At 46.0% G+C, this 19,573-nt stretch overlaps 1 protein-coding gene and 1 long non-coding RNA gene across 2 annotated transcripts in view; both read left to right on the top strand.

The window, feature by feature from the left end:
- GYLTL1B (glycosyltransferase-like 1B) overlaps positions 1-15,265 on the top strand; it is a 35,169-nt gene extending 19,904 nt beyond the window's left edge. Inside the window, exons 3-16 of the mRNA XM_015408529.1 lie at positions 3,586-3,845; positions 4,652-4,734; positions 5,161-5,284; positions 5,864-6,035; positions 6,359-6,463; positions 8,033-8,145; positions 8,320-8,445; positions 8,645-8,800; positions 9,074-9,237; positions 10,788-11,066; positions 11,489-11,635; positions 12,443-12,638; positions 12,734-12,960; positions 14,869-15,265. Of these exons, the coding sequence (XP_015264015.1) occupies positions 3,586-3,845; positions 4,652-4,734; positions 5,161-5,284; positions 5,864-6,035; positions 6,359-6,463; positions 8,033-8,145; positions 8,320-8,445; positions 8,645-8,800; positions 9,074-9,237; positions 10,788-11,066; positions 11,489-11,635; positions 12,443-12,638; positions 12,734-12,931 (2,123 nt within the window). The 3' untranslated portion in view covers positions 12,932-12,960; positions 14,869-15,265. The remainder of the gene's footprint in view (positions 1-3,585; positions 3,846-4,651; positions 4,735-5,160; positions 5,285-5,863; positions 6,036-6,358; positions 6,464-8,032; positions 8,146-8,319; positions 8,446-8,644; positions 8,801-9,073; positions 9,238-10,787; positions 11,067-11,488; positions 11,636-12,442; positions 12,639-12,733; positions 12,961-14,868) is intronic.
- A 699-nt stretch (positions 15,266-15,964) lies between these two features.
- The window catches only part of LOC107108194, an 11,327-nt gene continuing 7,718 nt past the window's right edge, over positions 15,965-19,573 (top strand). Inside the window, exon 1 of the long non-coding RNA XR_001482428.1 lies at positions 15,965-16,872. This is a non-coding gene — a long non-coding RNA (uncharacterized LOC107108194). The remainder of the gene's footprint in view (positions 16,873-19,573) is intronic.

Genomic DNA, 19,573 nt, shown 5'->3' with positions numbered 1-19,573 from the left:
AATTTAGATAAAATTTGGTTGTCTTCCGCAGATAAACTGATCCAAAAAATATACAACTTCTTACTAGATGACATGTGCCAAGCAGAAAAAATAAAATCATGTATGAAGGCCTGGGAAACAGATATAGGAAGTAATATAAGTATAGAGAAATGGTCAAAAATGTGGAACTCAATGAAATTATTAAGAGCCACATCATATAAAGAGAATGTTTTCAAAATGTTTCATAGGTGGCATTGGACGCCAGAGAAACTACAAAAATGTTATAAGACAGTATCAGGAAATTGCTGGAGATGTGAGAGAAATGTGGGCTCCTTCTACCACATCTGGTGGAGATGTGAAAAAATTGTAAAATTCTGGAAAACCATAAAACAACTCATTTTAGAAATATTAAATATAGACTTGAATCTAGCTCCAGAAACATACTTATTAAATATCCTACCTGAAAATATAAAATATAATGATGCACGTTTGATATTATACATCCTCACAAGTGCCAGAATCGCCATAGCAAAACGTTGGAAATCAGAAAAAATTCCAAGCAGAGAAGAATTGATTACAAACATCTTAGATATAAAAGAAATGGACAAAACAAATATGTTTTTAGCGGGAAAGATGGACAGTGTGTTTAAAGAAAGATGGCAAAAACTAGATAACTGGTTAGAAACATATGGGAAAAAAGCTCCAAAAATATTGTAAAAGAATGGAAATATGAAATGTAATTTTTGTTATATACTGAAAACTCAATAAAAATATGTTAAAAAAAAAAGAAGAAGCTGATTTATACTGTCAGACTCTTTAGCCAACCTTGCTTGGCATTGTGTCTTCTGACTGGCAGTGGTACTCTGAGGTATCAGGAAAAGTGGGATGTTTCTCCACACCTGCTACTTGAGATCCTTGGAATCCTATTTGCGCAGCTATAAGGGAGTAATCCTCATTGGACTTAGTGAAACTTATTTCTGAGTAAGCATATACAAGATCTGAGTTGTGCATACAAGGACTTTGATTTGGTGGGGATGCAGATCCACTACTGATGCGATGCCACCTCTCCTGAAACAACAGGCACCTACATGAATAAATCCCCGTTCCCAAAGATGTCTTGGAAAATCATTCATTTCGGTTTCCAAATAATGGATGCTCATCAACCCAAACCTTAAAGGCTCTCCCTTAACTCAGATTACAGACAAAGCTACACAAATGTTAGCCTTGGAACTGGCACCTAAATCCTATGCCCACGTATTTTGAAAGGAAAGCCCCTGAGCTTCTGCAGGAATTTGCCCCAAAGCAAAGCTATTTTTAAGATCATCACAGGGGAAATAAGAGTCTGGGGGAGTTTTAAGTACATCAACCCTTTAAACCTATGAAGTCTCTGACACAGTGGATTGGGGGAGGGGGTTAACTCCCTGTTAACTCCCTGCAGTCCAACCCTAAACATGCTCCCTCATAACTAAATCCAGGGCTATTTTTGGGCAGGAACGTACAGGAATGGAGTTCCGGCTGGCTCCCAAGTTGGCCACACCCAGCAGGAACTCATTAGCATAATAGGCCACACCCAACAGCAGAAACTCATTAGGATTGGCTACATTAGGGGGGTGTGGCCTAACATGCAAAGGAGTTCCTGCTACAAAAAAAAAGCCCTGGGTTTTGACAACAAACAAGGTAAACAGAATAAGAAGCAAAAGGTTACTTCTGGTAACATGGGGGTGTGGCCTAATATGCTAATGAGCTGTGCTGTCAGGGTGTGACCTAATATGCTAATGAGTTCCTGCTGGGCTTTGTCTACAAAAAAAGCCCTGACTAAATCCAACTGAGGTCCCACATGCTGCATCACGGGGGCGGGGGGGCGGGGTGTTACTTTATTGCTGGGAGCTGGGGGCAGGGGTGGGGCTTGCAGGGCTCCTTACTTTTTTACTTTTTTCAAGCCAAAGGCACCCACCAGGGCCTCTGGCCAGGGAAGGGAGAGCAAGCTGCACATGGGGGGGAGAAGGTCAAAGCAGTCTGCAGCTGGTGCTTTGGGAAGGGCTACTGCAGCCTGCATGGGGCCTGCAAAAGGCATCCTGGTTCGACCCCGACACGCCTCCGCTCCTAGGCCGGGATCTTGTACAGGAAGTTTCCATCCCCGCTCATCAAGTCCCGGCCCTTCCGCACGACTCGCAGCTGGGGCTCCTCTTCATCCTGGTTGGCCGGCTCCACGCGGCACACCTGTGGGCGGGTGCTGGTGGGCGGAGGGGGGTCGCAGCCGGCTCTCTTCTTCCTCGGCACTATCTCCGGGCCCGGGGCAAGTGCCTGGGCCCCCGTGTGGCTGGGTGGCGGCAGTAGCAACTGGCTGGTAGGCTCTGGGGCCGAAAATCCGCTGCCACCACCGCTCTGCTGAGGCGGCAGCCAGCTCTCTTGCTGTCTTGCTTCAGCGCCCACTCCGCATCTGCCCCATGGCCTGGCAGCTCAGCACGCGCTCCGAGGGTCCCGGCGGCTCCATCAGCCTCTGGACTCTGTGCAGGCAGATCGCCTTCACCTGCCGCTCCTGCTCCAGCCTGCCTCCTCCTCCTCCTCCTCCGTCTTGAGTGCCTTGGGCAGGGCCTACATAGCTGCCACCCCCAGCCCGTTGCTATCTCTCTGGCCGCAGGATGGGTGGACCTGCGGAGCTCCTTACTTGAGAAGGGGAGGGCAGGGCAGGGAGGACCTGTGCAGGCGGGCCAGGAATAGCGGTGGGGGGCGCCCCGGGCTCCTTACTGCCGGAGTGCCCCGGCAGGAAATGACCCCTGGACTCCACTCACTTTAGAACGTTTAAAAAAAGGTCCGAAGATCGGCCACTGTGCTCCATGAGGCAGGGAGAAAGAAGGCAAGCAGCTGGGAAGGAGGGTTGGTGTAACAAAGTCTGCAGGAGGAGAAAGCCAAGTGTTAGCAAGAGTGAAGTCAGTGAAATTTTGAAAGGAAAAGGTCACAGAGGAATGAAACTTTGCTTGTGGAGCAGCAGTTTAACGGGACACATAAAATAAGAGGTTGAGCTCAGAATATAGTGTAGGTAAAACACACTGTGTAAAAAGGAGGGCACAAAGTAAAAAGGAGGTGACTAAACCAAGAAAGCATCAGAAGGGGACAACTCATCCAGTTAGATCTGAACAAATGGAAGCCATGACAAAGTTGGGCCGTTTAAAAATAATAATAATGGGTGTGTGTGTTTTGTGTGTGTGTGCTTGCATGCCTGGAAGTCATGGTGACTTCTTGTGACTCCTAGTGGGGTTTTAGATGTTTCAGAGAGGTGGCCCCTGTGTCCCGATCCCTGGTATTCCTTGCAGGTCTCCCTTCCAATTACTTGCCAGGGTCAGCCCTGCTTAGCTTCTGAGATCTGATGAGATCTGGCTTACCTGGGCTATCCAGGTCAGGGCTAGAGTTGGGCAAATATTGTTGAGGGGTTGAATTTTGAGTACTCACCTGGAAGCTACAAAAGTGAACAAAGTGGTACTGAAGTTAGGATCTCCTCCAGCTTCTTCCTCTACCTTTGATGAAGTTCACTGAATTTAACTTGTTCTGCCGTTATACATTCCTCTATTGTAACTCACTGTATTGGGGCGGGGCTTTCCCCTGCAGATGGGCCTTCCCTCCTGCCCTCCCCTTGCTTTGGGGAACAGCCAAAGTGGTACCTTGACCACAAGGCCTTGGCGTCCCAGGTGCAGAAGGTGGAAGAGGAAAACCATCTCTTGCGGCTGCAACTCATCCGGTCTCAGGCTCAAGAAGGGACTGATGGCAAACAGCAGGGGTCGTCTTTTGTGGAAGACCAGGATGTTCTTGGTGACAGAAGGAGCAACCGCACTGGCTGTCTTAAGCAGAGGATGGTGCAAAAGTGCGAGGTAAAGATGAAGCTCTGCTCATTGCTGAGGCACTTGTAGGCAAATTTCCTCTTTGGAGGGATTTGGAGGTTGTTAGTAGCCCAGGGTCGCTTGACAGACTCCAGTTCCCAAAATATTGGATGCAGACATATTCCCTTCTTGCTATTGCCTACCTTGGATGCTGAGAGACTTATTTTGCAATAGAAGCGTTGATGGAAAGAAGTCACAGTGTTCCTTTTTTTTTCCCCTTCAAACAACATAGTTTATTTAGAATATTTGTAATACAGTGTTGGAGATGGAGAAGGTATAGTTACACAAAATAATTTACAATAACATTTAACGGTTTTTGTCTTATACAGATATTTATACTTACAATACAAATTACAACTTTCCATAAAATCAGGTTTATACAACTATAAAGAATCAAGTTATTCAAAGAAAAAGAACAGTGTGATTAAGAACCATATATCAAAAGTTGGTTTTTTGCTTTAGAAGCCACAGTGTTCCTAAGCAGCTGTTACCTGGAGTGACAGTGCACTTAAGGAGGGCCAACTGGTTTGTGCTGGTTGCCTTTCCTAGCTCTGCCGTGGTTGGATTTTTGTCTATTACGCTTTCAAGACAAAGCCTTTAACTTATCATCTGAGTCTGTAGCAAGCTGGGCAGACCAAGACCAAGGTGTGAAGACCATGCAGGCCAGGTGATTCTGCATTTAGAATGGTGAGGGAAGCCACTCTTGCATGGGGAAAGAAAGGAAAGAGGAGAGGGCCTGTTGTGGTGAACTGTTGTTGGGAGGGTCAGTCCTGACGACATCTTTTGTTTCTGCACAGCTGATCCACGTTGCAATTGTGTGTGCTGGGTACAACGCAAGCAGAGATGTCGTCACCCTGGTAAAATCCATCCTCTTCCACAGGTAACCTGAGGCGGAAGCTGGGCTGCTTTCAGTTTGAGCAGGTAGTGAGGCCTTCAGCTTTTCCAGGGCTTCCGGAGTATGAGTCTTCAAATTATGATGGTCATTTGAACCTTGGCTTCTAAACTCCAGTTCTGGATGAGGAAGAAGAGCAACAGAAGAGATTCAGATTGTGAAGGGGGGGGGATTGATTTGATTGGGTCCTCTGTCCCCCATTCCCTTTGCCTTGGTGTCAGTTGCCATGATTCCTAGTTGCTGTGCAGAGAGGAATCCTGAGATAGCATGGCTGTGCCACATAGGGAAGGAAGGGACCAGTAGCCACCATGGCCTTGGTTGCAATGCAAGAGGAAGAGAACATCAGGAGATGGGGTGGGTCTCAGAAAATAAAACATCTTCCTTGTGAGCATTGACTGATTTCTCATTTGACAGGAAGAACCCTCTCCACTTCCATCTCATTACTGACCATGTGGCGCAGAAGATCCTTCAGACCCTGTTCCAGTCCTGGATGGTCCCCTCTGTCAACGTTAGCTTCTACAATGCTGATGATTTGAAGGCAGGACATGTAGATCACAGCTCATGTTCCCATTCTGCCCTTCCTTTGATTTTTCCCTTTCTAGGCTGTGGGTTTCTGCGAAGTGATCAGCTCCCTAAGGAAAGCTTGGATGGGAATGGCATGGAAAGAGGAGGACCTTGGAGATGGGAGCTGTTTTTTTCCCCTTCTACTCTCTCATTATTCACTGGCTGTGGGGGAAGCACCAGTAAATTTGGCCCAAGTCCTTTATTTTGGTATTGAGACCCTCCTGGTAGGAATCGGCAGGCATTCATTACTTTTGGCCCTTCTGTGAATGGGCGGGTGTGGATTGGTTTGCCGCAGGGCACAGACGCTTTAACTGTATCTCCATCTTAGGACCAGAAGAGGCTTCATTGAGAAAATGGAGGGTTAGATCTGAATCCAGGAACTCACTATCACAATCAAAACTGTGCCATGTTCCCATTTTGGATACCGTCCCATGGTTCCCATGGCTTGAAGAAGTGCAGTTTAGGGTTTGATCTTACCCAGAGGATTAGAATGTGGTCATATTGGCCTGCCTGTTCTCCTGTTCCTAAGTGTCTGTCCCACTCTCTGATGCAGGCAGAGGTGTCCTGGATCCCTAACAAGCACTACTCAGGAATCTATGGGCTGATGAAGCTGACTCTCACCAAGGCACTACCCTCTGACCTCTCCAAGGTCATTGTCTTGGATACAGACATCACCTTTGCCACTGACATTGCTGAATTGTGGGCTGTCTTGGGGAAATTCTCAGGTAAGTGATAAATGGGATGGAAAGAAGGAGTCCTTTTGATTATCAGTGGGCTCTTCCCTCTTGAAGAGGCATTCAGGTCTCGCAATCTGAGGTTATGAGTAGCTTCTTGGCCTTATACTGCATGAGGTTCTTTCTACATGGTTTTTCTAGTTAGTGTGCTCCTTTCCAAATTAACACATGGTAGGAGGCAAATATTGCTGCAGACTGATGGATCTGTTGGCCCCTTGGACTCAGATTGTCCATACTGGATTCCAAAGAGCTAAGTACTTGTCAGGCATTCTGCTGATTGCTTTGGGTCTCATTTGCTTTTTCTCACAACCCAGACAAACAGGTGATTGGGCTGGTGGAAAACCAAAGTGATTGGTACCTTGGGAATCTCTGGAAGAACCATAAACCATGGCCAGCATTGGGACGTGGCTTTAACACAGGTGAGCTCCTACATATCCAAGAGGATGGTATATGCATGTAGGGTCAGTTTTTTTGGGGGTGTATGTAGTTTGGATCAAGCACCCTCCTCTGAATCCTGCACAGTCTCTTGAACCCACTTGCAGGGGAGGGCAGGATATAAGCCTGATAAATCAAATCAGCCTTTCAGCCTGAGCTGCTTCATACGCTGACCTCCTTGAAGGAATGGTGAGAGGCAAATGTGAAGGGTGTGTCTAGTCAAGGGTCACCACGGCTTTATGCCTGAGTCAGAGGTTTGAATCCTGGACTCCACAGTCATAGTCAAACATTAATATATGCATTCATATGGGAAAGAAGAACTCTGTATTTGCACTGTACTGATTTATTCCACAGAACTAGACTTCTTGGAAGACGAGGTGCTCTCGATATTAGGTGCTTCTTGGGTGGAGCAAATAGCTCGCTGAAGGCCTTCAGGTCCGTCGGACATTACATGTTTAGGGGTGAGGGGGTGACACTCAATGGTGCCATCATCCAAGTTGCTTCAGCGGCACTTTCTCATTCTTTTTTGAGTAGTCTTTTGGTGTAGTCTGTAGTCCTTCATACTTCAGTCTGCTTTGGGAAGGGCTACCTCATACATCCTTGGGTAGCTGTCGACACATGTTTTCAGAATATGAGTAAAAAAGGTGTAGCTATGTTGAAGGTTTATGCCTCCTCACTCCAGATACTGCAGGCAAGCCAGCTTTTCACATTCGACAGACAATGGCTTCATAAATTTGGGCGCTATGGCAGCTGCTGTTCTCTTTGATGGGATGGAAGATTCTGTAGCACCACCTGGTGGCTGGCCACAGACCTGCTTATTCAAACAGCTCACCTGAAGAGTTATGTCCTTCATGTGAGGTGGGCTTCAGATAGGCACAGATAGGCCTGGGGAGGCTTCTCGCCACTGCAACATAGTAAACTGGTTTCCCGCTCCAGTAGGAGTGATGGTCAGTGCTGAGGTCCAGTCCCAGCCCAACCCTCCGTTACAAGGTTTTGCTTCCCAGGGTCCCTGCTCCAGAAGCTTGGAAGCCTGCTGTGGCCTCCCCCCCCTTTTCCATTTGATTGGCTTTCCCCTCATGTGAGGGAGTGTATGTTGCTCCATGAATTTGTAAGCATCGGGGGGGGGGACTGTACATTTTTAATCTTGAGTGTCTGATGGGGGACTCACTATGAAACTGGGAGGGGGGAAGGAGCAACATGAGGGCAACCGTACAGAACTAGAGGAAAGCCATTCCCACGTCTTACAGTCTAGTAATTGTGTTTATAAAACAGCAGATTCTATCCCTTCCCTTGGAACACTCATCACTTTCTGTATGTAGAAGAAGGATTCCCCCAGCCCTGGCTGGTCACTGAAGACTTGAAATATCCACTCATGGGGATTCCCAGCCAAAAGGCCTTGCAGTTTAGAAGGGAGATGGCAGTAGGATTAGGGATTTAGGAAAACCAAGTGCTTTTCCTTCAAAAGACACAAATTGTAGCGTGCATTTTCCAGTGCTGAGTTTGGGGATGCAGCATGCTGTAGATCTCATCCTTCTCTCATATCTCCTCCCTAGGAGTGATCCTCTTGCTGCTGGACCGCCTGCGTCGAATTGGCTGGGAGCAGATGTGGCGCCTGACAGCAGAACGGGAGCTCATGAGCATGCTGTCCACATCTCTGGCAGATCAGGCAGGTTGCCCTTCCAGCTTGGACCCCCCCCCCAATTTCCTTTTTTGCTGTGACTGAGTGCCCTTACATAATAATGTATTGTCCTCAATTGATTCCAGTTTACTTCTGCCTGGGGCTTTTGCTCCTTCCAGAATGCCCACCCATCCATGGTGCAAACTACGATCTCTTTTCTAGGACATCTTTAATGCAGTGATTAAGCGGAGCCCGATGCTTGTATATCGGCTCCCTTGCTTCTGGAATGTGCAGCTCTCTGATCATACCCGTTCAGAACAGTGCTACACAGAAGTGTCTGATCTCAAGGTGGGTGTTTCTTCTGCAGCTTTCCTGAATTTCCTCTGCATCTCTGAGCAGGACTTGCTCTTGTGGAGCCCGCTGGGGAGGGTGGGCTTGCATCTCCAGCCTGCACAAACTGGCTGCTGGAGGGACTTGTCGTTTGCTTAGGATGTGGAATAGAACTGGCTTCTGCAGCAGGGCTGAAGCATCAGTCTTATGTTCTCAGGTGATTCACTGGAACTCTCCTAAGAAGCTGAGAGTGAAGAATAAGCATGTGGAGTTCTTCCGGAACCTTTACCTGACCTTTTTGGAATATGATGGCAACTTGCTGCGTAGGGAACTCTTTGGATGTGCCAACTTGCCTAGTTTGTCCAGTGGCCAGGTGACAAGAGCATGTCGTTCTCCTTACTTGGCATATTTGAAATGGAGAGTCCCTATAGCTGGTCAGAAAGGATAGCGCCCCCCCCTATATTTAAGCAAGCAATATGATGTTGCTGGCTTTCAGGGTATCCTGGCAAGCTCAGCTTTTTAACTCAGTTTCAATGGTGATTTTCCTTGCATCTCTTGATCTTGCATAGCCACAATATTTTGTCAGTGTTCCATTGTCCTTCCCTAGTGAATTCTCTTCCCCTTTTCTCACTCATGTAAATTTCAGTTCCAGCAGGCCCTGGAAGAACTGGATGAAGATGATCCTTGCTATGATTTTCGGAGGCAGAGCCTTATCCAGCACCGTGTGCACCTCTTCTTTCTGCAGTATGAGTACCCAGCCTTGACTGATGCAGCTGACGTAACCCTTGTAGCTCAGCTGTCTATGGACAGGTACCAGATGGGGAAGGAGGTGGGGAAGGTGTGGCATCTTCTGCCATAGATCCCACCGCTTTGCCCCCTTGTGGCTCTTTATATGGTTTCATTGGCCCGGGAAGTCTCTTGAATCAGACTTGGTTACTAACACTGCAAACTTCTATGGCTATAATTTCACTGCACAAAACACAACCCAGCCAAGCATGCCTTCTGGGGGGATGTAAACTTTTTAATGTTTAAAAAAGAGCAAGTATCTGTCTGATCTGTTTATCCCATCTTTCCACCAAGGGCCTTGTACATGGTTCAGTCCCTTCCTGTGTCATCACAACAACTCTGTATGGTAGGTTAGGATGAGAATGACTTGCCAAAGGTCATACAATGCTAAGAGATCCACAAACAGACCTTTCTAGTCTTCTCATAGGGAAATAGCAGGTGCATGGTACCCCTCTTCAGACTGTCAAGTGATCCAGGCCAGAGGAAGCATAATTCCTCCCTCCGCTGGGTAGTTCTGCCAGTTGACACCAACACCCTCCCCTCCAGGACTCTGCCTGAAGGAGGGGTCCTTTTTCATCATCCAGAGCTAATAAGAGAGAGTGGGGCTTGCAATTGAAACTGCGTAAGAGGGAAAGGATTAGAGATGTAAAATTTCCGGAAATTTTGAAGCTCGGAAAAAAACACGGGTTTTTCCTGGTTTTTATCGGGGGGAAACGGAAATTTTCGGAAAAATTGAAAAAAATGCTACATTAGCATTTCTTTTGTCTTTTCTAGATTGAAAGTCATTCTATAACTTTAGGAACATAAAATATGACTATGGTCATTTTTACTTGGCATGAAATTATCACAACTAGCATATTAAAAATATAGTGTATCTAAACAATTATTACAAACAGAATACCCATCCACATGCAAAAACAAAACTGAAACTTTTTTATTTTCTTCTGACAATCACACCTCCTAAAGGAAGAAATGCATCTTGTTCTTGCATTGGAGAGTTCAGTTTGTAACCTAGGACTTAATTGTCCTCAGTGCACAGAAATTAGATCAATCTGATACCATATGTGTGTGTGTGTGTGTATAAGAAATGATTTGGAAAATATTTGAACACCTTGTCTTAAAATATTTTATTCATTATGTTAAAATAAAATGGTCCATAATCAATTTTTTTCTTTTCTTTTCTTTTTTCAATTTTTCCAATTTTTCGGAAAAAAACCAAAAAGGCTTCAGGAAAAAAATGGAAAAAAACAGGTTTTTTTTCTGAATTTTTCCGGGTTTTTTCCGGGCCTTCACATCTCTAGAAAGGATGAACCCTCTTTTATTTTGCACTACAGTGTCAGTCCATCATACAGCAGCTGTTTCAATTTCATAAAATGATGGAAAAATCCCTCCACCACACTGTAATGGAGGAGCATCTGGAAAGTGTTTTTGTTGAGACTCAGAAATATTTGCAGTTGGGTGTGAGAAAGTATTGGGATGTCACTATGCCTGGCCTGACCCTGTTACTGTTTGTGGTTTGACCATCTGCTATAGCAGGGTAGTATCCTGCTCCTGATTCTCTCTTTGGTCTGCAGGTTACAGATGTTGGAGGCCATTTGCAAACACTGGATTGGCCCCATCAGCCTGGCCTTGTACATGTCTGATGCAGAGGCCCAGCAGTTCCTGCGCTACGCCCAGGCCTCGGAGGTGCTGAGTAGCCGCAGGAATGTCGCTTATCACATTGTGTACAAGGAGGGGCAGTTTTACCCAGTCAACTTTTTGCGCAATGTAGCAGTGAAGAACGCACAGACGCCTTATGTCTTCCTGACTGACATTGACTTCCTACCTATGTATGGCCTCTATGATTACCTCAGGTATGTTGCTCATTGAACTCCAGAGAGCCTTTTTCCTGTCTGAGTTAAGTCAAAAAGCAGAAATGTTCTCCAAAGCTGGTAAAGAGCAATGCCATTCCCAACCCTTCTAAGGCCTTAAAAACTTGGAAATCAGCCAAATTCGCTTTCCTCCAGGTGGGGTCTTGATTCATTTAGAGGGTGATTAAACATCATTCTTTCCCTCCACATTGCCCCTGACTTGTCCTTTCACAACTGGTCTAAAGCTGTTGAGTTCCCCCCGCCCCACCTTACTGTTAGACTGAAGGAGGGTGTTTGTATCATTCCAACATTAGTCTCTGGCCAAGAAATATGCTAGTATCCAAAATTGCTCACAGAAGGGGATGCATCACTCTTGGAATCCCCCGCTTGGCAACAAGCAAGCAACTTCTTTCCTCTCGCTTCAGGACCTCCATCTTGCAACTGGAGCTGCCCCAGAAGAAGGCAGCTCTAATTGTGCCTGCTTTTGAAACTCTACACTATCGCCTCACCTTCCCCAAATCCAAAGCAGAGCTGCTCTCCATGCTGGACATGGGCTCCCTCTATACCTTCAGGTAGGTGCTGGACTAGCTCCATCTCTGGATCAGAGCACACAACCAACCTTCTCGCAATATACAGTCTCATTAGGAATTTGCAGCCTGTTGTTTGGTAATGGTATGTGAAATCCAGGTCCTGGCTGTGTACATATATATAAAACATACTTTTTGTGACATAAACGCTTTTGGACTAGACCCCACTTCGTCAAATTCATGAGCTGTGTTCTTAGTTAGCAGATATATTTACATAGATAGGAGACTGTAATTAAACTATGAGGTTAAAAGCCTATAGATCCAGTCTGATGTTTCTGTTTAATGCAAGAAAAGCATTGTATTCATAGCAATATTAATAGGTGATGGTACCTGCAGTGTGAGAGAAACCTTTATGCACACACTGACCTGTTTGGTATCAAAAAGCAACATTAGGAGACCAGTAGGAAAACAGTCAGATGATGGCTTTCACAAGCCCATGGGGTGAGGGCATGGCAGAGCAGATACTTGAACCCATCTCTCAGCTCCCTGCAGCCCTGTTCTTCATGTTTGTGTTTTTGTATGAATTCCTGTTGTGCTCATTAGTGAAGCAAGGACAGAACCAGGAGGCAATAATTATTCCTCTTAATTCAGAATGTGGCACCTTAAGCACACTCACTCCATAAGTCTTGTTGTTGTTGCCGCCAAATTCATAGAAGAATGAGGAGAGCATCAGATGATCCAATGTCACAAAGAGCTTGTGTGTGTACTTCAATTCTCTGCATAGGAGACTGTCTCGGAACAAAACTCTCCAAGATAAAGAATCTTCCTATCCCTGTATGTCTTCATGCACAGGTACCACGTGTGGCCACAGGGCCATGCCCCAACAGACTATGCCAAGTGGCGGACAGCCACAGTGCCATATCGTGTAGAGTGGCAGCCACACTTTGAGCCTTACGTTGTAGTAAGGCGTGACTGCCCCTTGTACGACCAGAGGTTCGTTGGCTTTGGCTGGAACAAAGTGTCCCACGTGATGGAACTTGATGCCCAGGTAAGTGTGCAGCCAGTTCCTCCAAGGTTGCCTCTTCCTGTTCCTAGACAGTCCAAGGGAGATGCCCCTATCAACATCCTCATGCCTTTTTGCAGGAGTATGAGTTTCTGGTGCTGCCTAACGCCTTCATCATCCACATGCCTCATGCCCCTAGTTTTGACATCTCCAAGTTCCGCCTGAGCTCCAGTTACCGGGACTGTCTGGAAACCCTGAGGGAAGAGTTCCACCAGGACCTGTCACGCAAGTATGGTGCTGCTGCACTCAAATACCTCACTGCCGAGAGGAGCCTGTGAATGATGACCGGAACCCTCAACTTGTCTGCGTAAGGCACCATAAGCGGCCTGCCAGTGGGAGAAGGCTCTTCTCTCCTGGAGATGTTCATTTCAAAGTCCATCTTTTGCTGATAGCTTGGTGGTACACTCTGCCTGGGCAGCAGCTATGAATAGGACGAACACCACCATTCAGGGCCATGCAGAATCTGTGGCAAACTAATCTAAATTCTGCTCCCAGACAAAATAGGTAAATTAGACAAAAATATACATTCCTAGTCACCTGCTTCATTACATATTGTCACTTCCAAGTTAAAGTTTTCTAAGCATTCAGGGTTCATTCTTTGGCGAGAGAGAATGGGGGGGGGGGATGAGGATTTGCAAGCAACAAGGAATGGGAGGGTGAGAAAGGAGCACATGTAGCTTCACTGTAGGGCTTGATCCCCAACTACAAATCCACTAAAGCTCCCACCCTCAGAATAACTTCTCCAGATCCTTTGCTGGAATGGTGGATTTTACAGCCGTCGGTGCATTTTATTTTGCCATCATGTCACAGCTGACGTATGGTGACCCTGTAGGGTTTTCAAGGCAAGAGACTTTAGAGGTGGTTGGCCCTTGCCTGCCACTGCGTAGCAACCCCGGACCTCCTTGGTGGTCCCCATCCAAGTACTAACCAGGTTTAACCCTGCTTAGCTTCCAAGATTTGGCTAGCCTGGGCCATCCAGGGCTATCGTGCAATGACAGGCATGGGATTTCAACCCTCTATGGACTTAATGTCTCTCCAGCTCAGTCAGAGACCAGAGCTACTGCTGCCCCTGCCATCCCTAGCGCTCCCCGTAGTCCTTGTTTCTCTGCTTCTGCCCATCTTATTCCCATCACCACGCATTCCCGCTTTTATTTTTGCTACACCTTGAAACCAAATTTGAAAATTGGCAAATTAAACTATGCAATTAATTATATTATGGAATGTCAGCCTTTATGAGTGGGAGAATTTTCACTACCTGAACAGCTTGTATTTAGGTATTCATTGATATATTCAAGAGGGACTGTATGTACGCCTCTCTTCTTTTTTTAAAAAAAAAGAAAATGGAAGACATGCCTACCTGCCAGTCATGGTTCAGACTTTATTGATACTTTGGATGGTAAAGTGGGCTTCTCGAAAGCACTGCCACAGCAGAGGCTTAGGCTGTGCCTGCCCTGCTGCCCCCCCCCGGTCATTCCAGTTTCTCCTGCAGGGAGAAGGGACAGTGGCATGAAGGTGGCTCTCCTCAGAGTGAATGTGATACAATGAGGCCTTAGCCTGAAACTGACTGTCGGCTGCTTCAGTGTAACAGGCACCTTGCGAAGAGTCATGGATAAAGTATGGTGCAGATGTCTGTACTGCTACAAATACATAGCTTGATGTCTGAAGCGGAGTTGACACTGAAATACAACATCACAAAAATAACAGTGCAAACCCTTTGTATGTATGCAGCAGGTCTCCAGGCAAAGACCCGTTCTAAATGGTTTTTTTGTCAAATACTGTTGACCTTGCAATTACTTCCAGGTCACTCTAAAAATGCAGAGATGTTTTAAGAGGCAGAATATAGCTATCGGAAATAATCATTTTGGGGTCTGTCTTCTGGTGCTTATTTCCTGTGCCGTTTGTGAAGATCTTGAGAGAGATCAGCAGTAGATCTGGTATTGGACGGCTACTTTGGCAAAATGGCTCTGCAGGCACCTAGTTATGCCATATGGGGGACGTTGAATTTATTTCCGCTGGGCAGGTCCCAACACCCACGCCACCAGAATTTAATGAAGTGTTCATCACGCCGGTTTTATTCCTCCACCCCAAAGAGGATTGCCTTTTAGTGTTGCCACCAGGTTAAGAGAGAATCTATCTTGGTTCATGTATTTCTAAACTAGGCTTTTATATGGTTAGGTACCTTTTTACTATCCAATGTTGTGTGGTTTTTATGCAGGGAATCAGTGATGAAGTAGCATTTCACCACAACACCCAGCTCTATATTTCTTTGCCTAAGTCATTAGGAGCCGCTGCGACCATCCTGGGCCAGTGCTTGCCAGCTGTGGTCAAATGGCTGAGGCTGCACAAGCTGAAGTGGAATCCTGACAAAACGAAGGTGATGCTGGTCAGTAAGACTGTACTGGAGCCTCTTGGAGGGTCCTGTGCTCCCTTGCTTTTGACAGGCTCCAGTTTCCTCTGTATGATTCACTGAGGAGTTGGAAGCTGGGCTAGATCCAGCGCTGCTTTTAGAGAAACGGGTCAGCTTAGCTGCCAAGAATGCTTTCTTTGATCTCTGCTTGGCTTGGAAGCTGCCCACCCCCCACCCACCCCTGTCTCAACTGATCTATGCCACAGTAACATCTAGGCTGCACTGCAACACCCTTGAAGACAGTGTGGTGCAGAATACAGTACCTTGCCCTGCCCTGCGACGCTAGCTGCAGCTGCTTCAGTGGTTGCCTATTGGTTTCCAAGCTCAACACAAGGATTACCTATAAAGTCCTTTATGGCCTGGAGGGCACATTATCTTCAGGCTGCCTCCCTTGTTATGCTCTGTCGACCAAGGCCCGTTAAAGATTTCCATCCTTTAGGTAGGTAAGAACAGTGTTTGCTGCATCCTGACCTTTTTCAGTAATGGCCCCTTCCTGGTAGAAAGGCTAGCCTGACTATGCGAGAAATGTCCCTACCTTATTGGTCTCCTGGAGACAATGAGAAGCAAAGCTCCTTAGGTGAGCTTTGTGTGTGTGTGTGTGTGTTTGATCTGTGGGTATTCTGGCTGCTTGGATTTGATCTGTTTTTTGCTGTATTGATTTTGTTGACAGTGATTTTGTAGTGATGGTCAAATTTGATCTATATTTTTATTAATATTGTAATCTGCCCTGAGTCCTCGCTTGGAGAAAGGCAGATTAAAATGTCATAAAAATATTAATACACTTTGTTTAAAATGTTATTATTGCAAATCAATACAGCATCAGTGACAGCTGTTCTCCTCAATGCAACAGAAAAGAGCAAGAGTCCAGTAGCACCTTAAAGACTAACAACATTTGTGGCAGGGGAAGAGCTTTCGTGAGTCACGGCTCACTTCTTCAGATACAGCTAGAATGGGAGTCCATCTGCCTTTATAGCTTGATCTGTCTCCTTAATGCAGTTTTGGTCATTGTAGACATACCATTTAATATCAGTATTCCATGTGATGAGCCTCACACAATCAGCCTTAACATCAGATTTGGAGATGTAAATAATGGGGAAAAATGACTTACGGTTTTCTAAACTATTTCCAAACTGGTCTGGGAGTATAAATAAGTCTGTTGTCAACAAAACCTGATAAAGGAACAGATTGAGATGGATCTTTACCTGGAAACCTTTTGTTCTGATTTTTTTTTGCTACAGGTATACTGCCTCTGGCCAGAGAGGTTCTATTTAGCTCTCATGGCTAGTAGCCCATTGCTTGATCTGTCCAACATTACCCACTCTGGCATAAAGAGAATAATTTAAATGTCTTCTTTCTTCCATGGAGGAACATGAAGTTCTGCCCTTCCTTTGCAGTCTAAGTGCTGCTTTCTTCCATAATATCTACTCAATTTTCCTTCTGGCTGTACAAGTAGGAACATCCTGTTTTGAGTTGTACTCCGGGATCTATAGTTGGGTTGGACTGTCTTCCCACCTGAACAGCTGAGAATGCCAGAGTCTTTGCACCACTGGAGGGAGTCCTCTTGCGTAGGCGGCTGGTTTTGCAGTTGCTCGGATCTCCCAAGGGACTCATTCTGACTATGGAAGCAAGGAATCCAGACACACGACAGTTCTATGAGGATGCAACAAGATGCAGCACTACTGAATGCCGGGGCTGGGCCCCTGTGCTAGAAGTGACTTCAGCCAAGTATCAGTCCACAGTTCTCAAACACTGGAGCGTGAGAAGGGCACAACCTGCAAGCATTTTCCTTGCTTGCTATTTATATAATTTAAGGTGATTTCTTACAAGGTGTATATAATTTGGGGTGTCTGCTTAAGTATTTTCTTTTGTTTTATCTCCTTTGGATGAGGGCGCCTCCAGCCCCTTCTGCTGCTAGACTCTGTTTTCTCTTTTGGTTTTGTGGTATTTGGGCACTCAAGTGCCTCCAACATGCCAGAACTGGAGTTTTCTGTCCCACGTTGAGGCAGGCTGAAGCAAATGCTAACCATGGCTTCAACTGAGCATTGTATGGCAGGGGAACAACTGTTTGTCTTTTTAAATTTTTTTTTAAAAAATGTAAAATTCTTTTTGAAGCCTTTGAGAGAGTTTGTGTTGTTATTGAGCCTATGGGCACTCTGAAATTCCGGGGACTGGATGCCAGCAATCATGGCTTCTGTGCTGGGCAGTCAAAAAATGCAAGCCCACAGAAGCTGCAAGCCAAGCACCCTCCTGTGCTGGAGGCAACCACTTCTGACTGGATGGGGTGACCTGCATACACAAAGGTGATGCCTCCTATGTTCTTCTGAAGAACTATCTACCCCAGCAAGGTGGAGGAAACCCACAACGGGCTCTTTGCTATGGGAATGAGAAGTTTTCTCTTGGTATTTTGTGTGTGTGTGTGTATGCCTGGCAGTCATGATTGACTTCTGGCAGCCCCTAGTGGGGGTTGGAGGTTTCAGAGAGATGGCTTACTATTGTCTGCCTTGCGCTCTGGTATTCCTTGGAGGTCTCTCTTCCAAGCACTTGCCGGGGTCAGCCCTGCTTAGCTTCTGAGATCTGATGAGATTGGGCTTGCCTGGGCTATCCAGGTCAAGGTGAGAAGTTTAGTTGAAGACACCAATGGGCACCAGGAAACCCACTGTCATGCCTATGGGTAGTACAACATTGGGGTTCATTGGGCTAAGTCAAGCCAAAGAGCTGGAAGAGATGGCAAATGCCTCTCACAACACAGGACAATGTTCCCAGAGCCCCAAGTCCCACTTTTCTCCCAGTGGACCTCTGGGTCACAAAATAATCCCTGCAGGGAGAGACAATGGCTGTTAAAACCACAAAAAGCAATTTCAGGGGGAAATGTGCAGCTGGGGAGCCTGAACCAGCAGCTAGTTTCCTGACACAAGTATACCTCTTTTAGCCTGTAGCCTTACCTTGCTTATGTTTTTTGCCTGAATGTGTAGTACACACATACTAAAGATGTAATGTTTGAATCAGCCATCAAGCCCTGCTTCATCAGTGTCAGTCCCAACCTAAAATAGCAACAAACAGCCTAACAGGAGTTTCTTGCAGTGACTTGGCTGTGACACTTGCACTTTTTTTGCAGTTCATAATATTCTTGTGCGTAGCTGAAGGTTCAGGATTGCAGTAAAGAAGGCAGACTTTAAACTGAGGTTTCTCCTGGCCCAGTCTTTTTGTATGGCCCCATGAAATTATAGAGCCACCCCTCCGCTGCGGCATGATAGACACAATTAAAAGAGACAAGAAATTTTATTGTTTTATTTAGTAAAATGTTAAATAAATACAAATTAATCATTTACTCTGTACCCCTCTTCTTCCCACTTTAATAGACTAAATCTAAACACAATAGTACCGAACCCACAAGGGACTGGAAGGCTACAGAAAGAAGGCAGCAAAGAGATTGCAAATCACGATGAGAACCAGCCTGTTTTGTTTTTTTTGACACACACACCCCCGCCGCAAAAAGAAACCCTCCAACCAAAGAAAAAGTCATGCCAGCACGCACAATTCACAGAGTGTTGACCTGTGAAAGTAGAGCTGCACCCCACCCAAATCATTTAAAGGCCTTACAAACCATGTGGGAATTTAGGCTGCAGAGGCTTGTTATCTGGCATAAACATGACCGGTAGGGATACTAACTGCTTGTGAGTCTGTAAAACTCCTTTGTAAAACTCAAGAGCTGGGTGGAAGGCTTCTGCCCTAGTCAAAGGCCATCTCTTTCTAAAAGGCCATCTCTTTCTATCTAGACCTTTTTGCAGTTAGGGTAGAAATCTCTTCTCATTTACAGCTCTCCCCAGAGACCTATTCCACATAGTAAAATTATTCTGCCATAAACAGCCATGGCTGCCCTTGTCACAGGAATGGGTAACTGTCTGGCAGGCAGCCCAAAGCAGTTTGTCTGCTACTGCAAGATGGAATGAAGCAACGACATTTACCACAGATGGATGGAACACCGAATACAGATTCAGAAAGCTGGATAGACTCTCCAGTACCGTGCTAGTTTAATTATGACCAAAGTGACACACAGTTTCCAAATGCAACTGTATCTAGGATGTCAAAATAGAGTCCCTGTTCAGTTCCCACTGGCCTGATGGTGTTACAAGAAAGCTGACATGAACTGGCTTTTTGACACTTGGGTCAGGACTCTCAAGTAGGTCTCATGCCTCACTTGGTAGGTCATGAGCCCCTCTAGAGCTAACATTTTTCCCCTTCTTTTGGAAAAGGCCAGCTGCTGGTGCATATGCATAGAGGACAAGGGTGTCAGGGCTCCTGTTTTCTGTGTGTGCTTGCTGAGAGGAGCAACAGGACAGTAAGGCATTGGTCACTCAGTGGTAGAGAGGGTTTCTCCAGGACTCCAAACTTCCCCTTGTTCTTTACAATGGTATATCTCCCAGCTCTTGGCTTGTAATTCTTGCCCCTGGCTGTCCTTATTGGCTTTCCTGACTTTGACACGGGGGGGGGGGGGGGTTTAATAACCAATTCC

Source organism: Gekko japonicus, unplaced genomic scaffold (assembly GCF_001447785.1).
Source record: "Gekko japonicus isolate JY-2015 unplaced genomic scaffold, Gekko_japonicus_V1.1 scaffold84, whole genome shotgun sequence".
Taxonomy (NCBI): Eukaryota; Metazoa; Chordata; class Lepidosauria; order Squamata; family Gekkonidae; genus Gekko; species Gekko japonicus.
The sequence above is the reverse complement of the archived record's forward strand: the minus strand, read 5'-3'. Positions and strand labels throughout refer to the sequence as shown.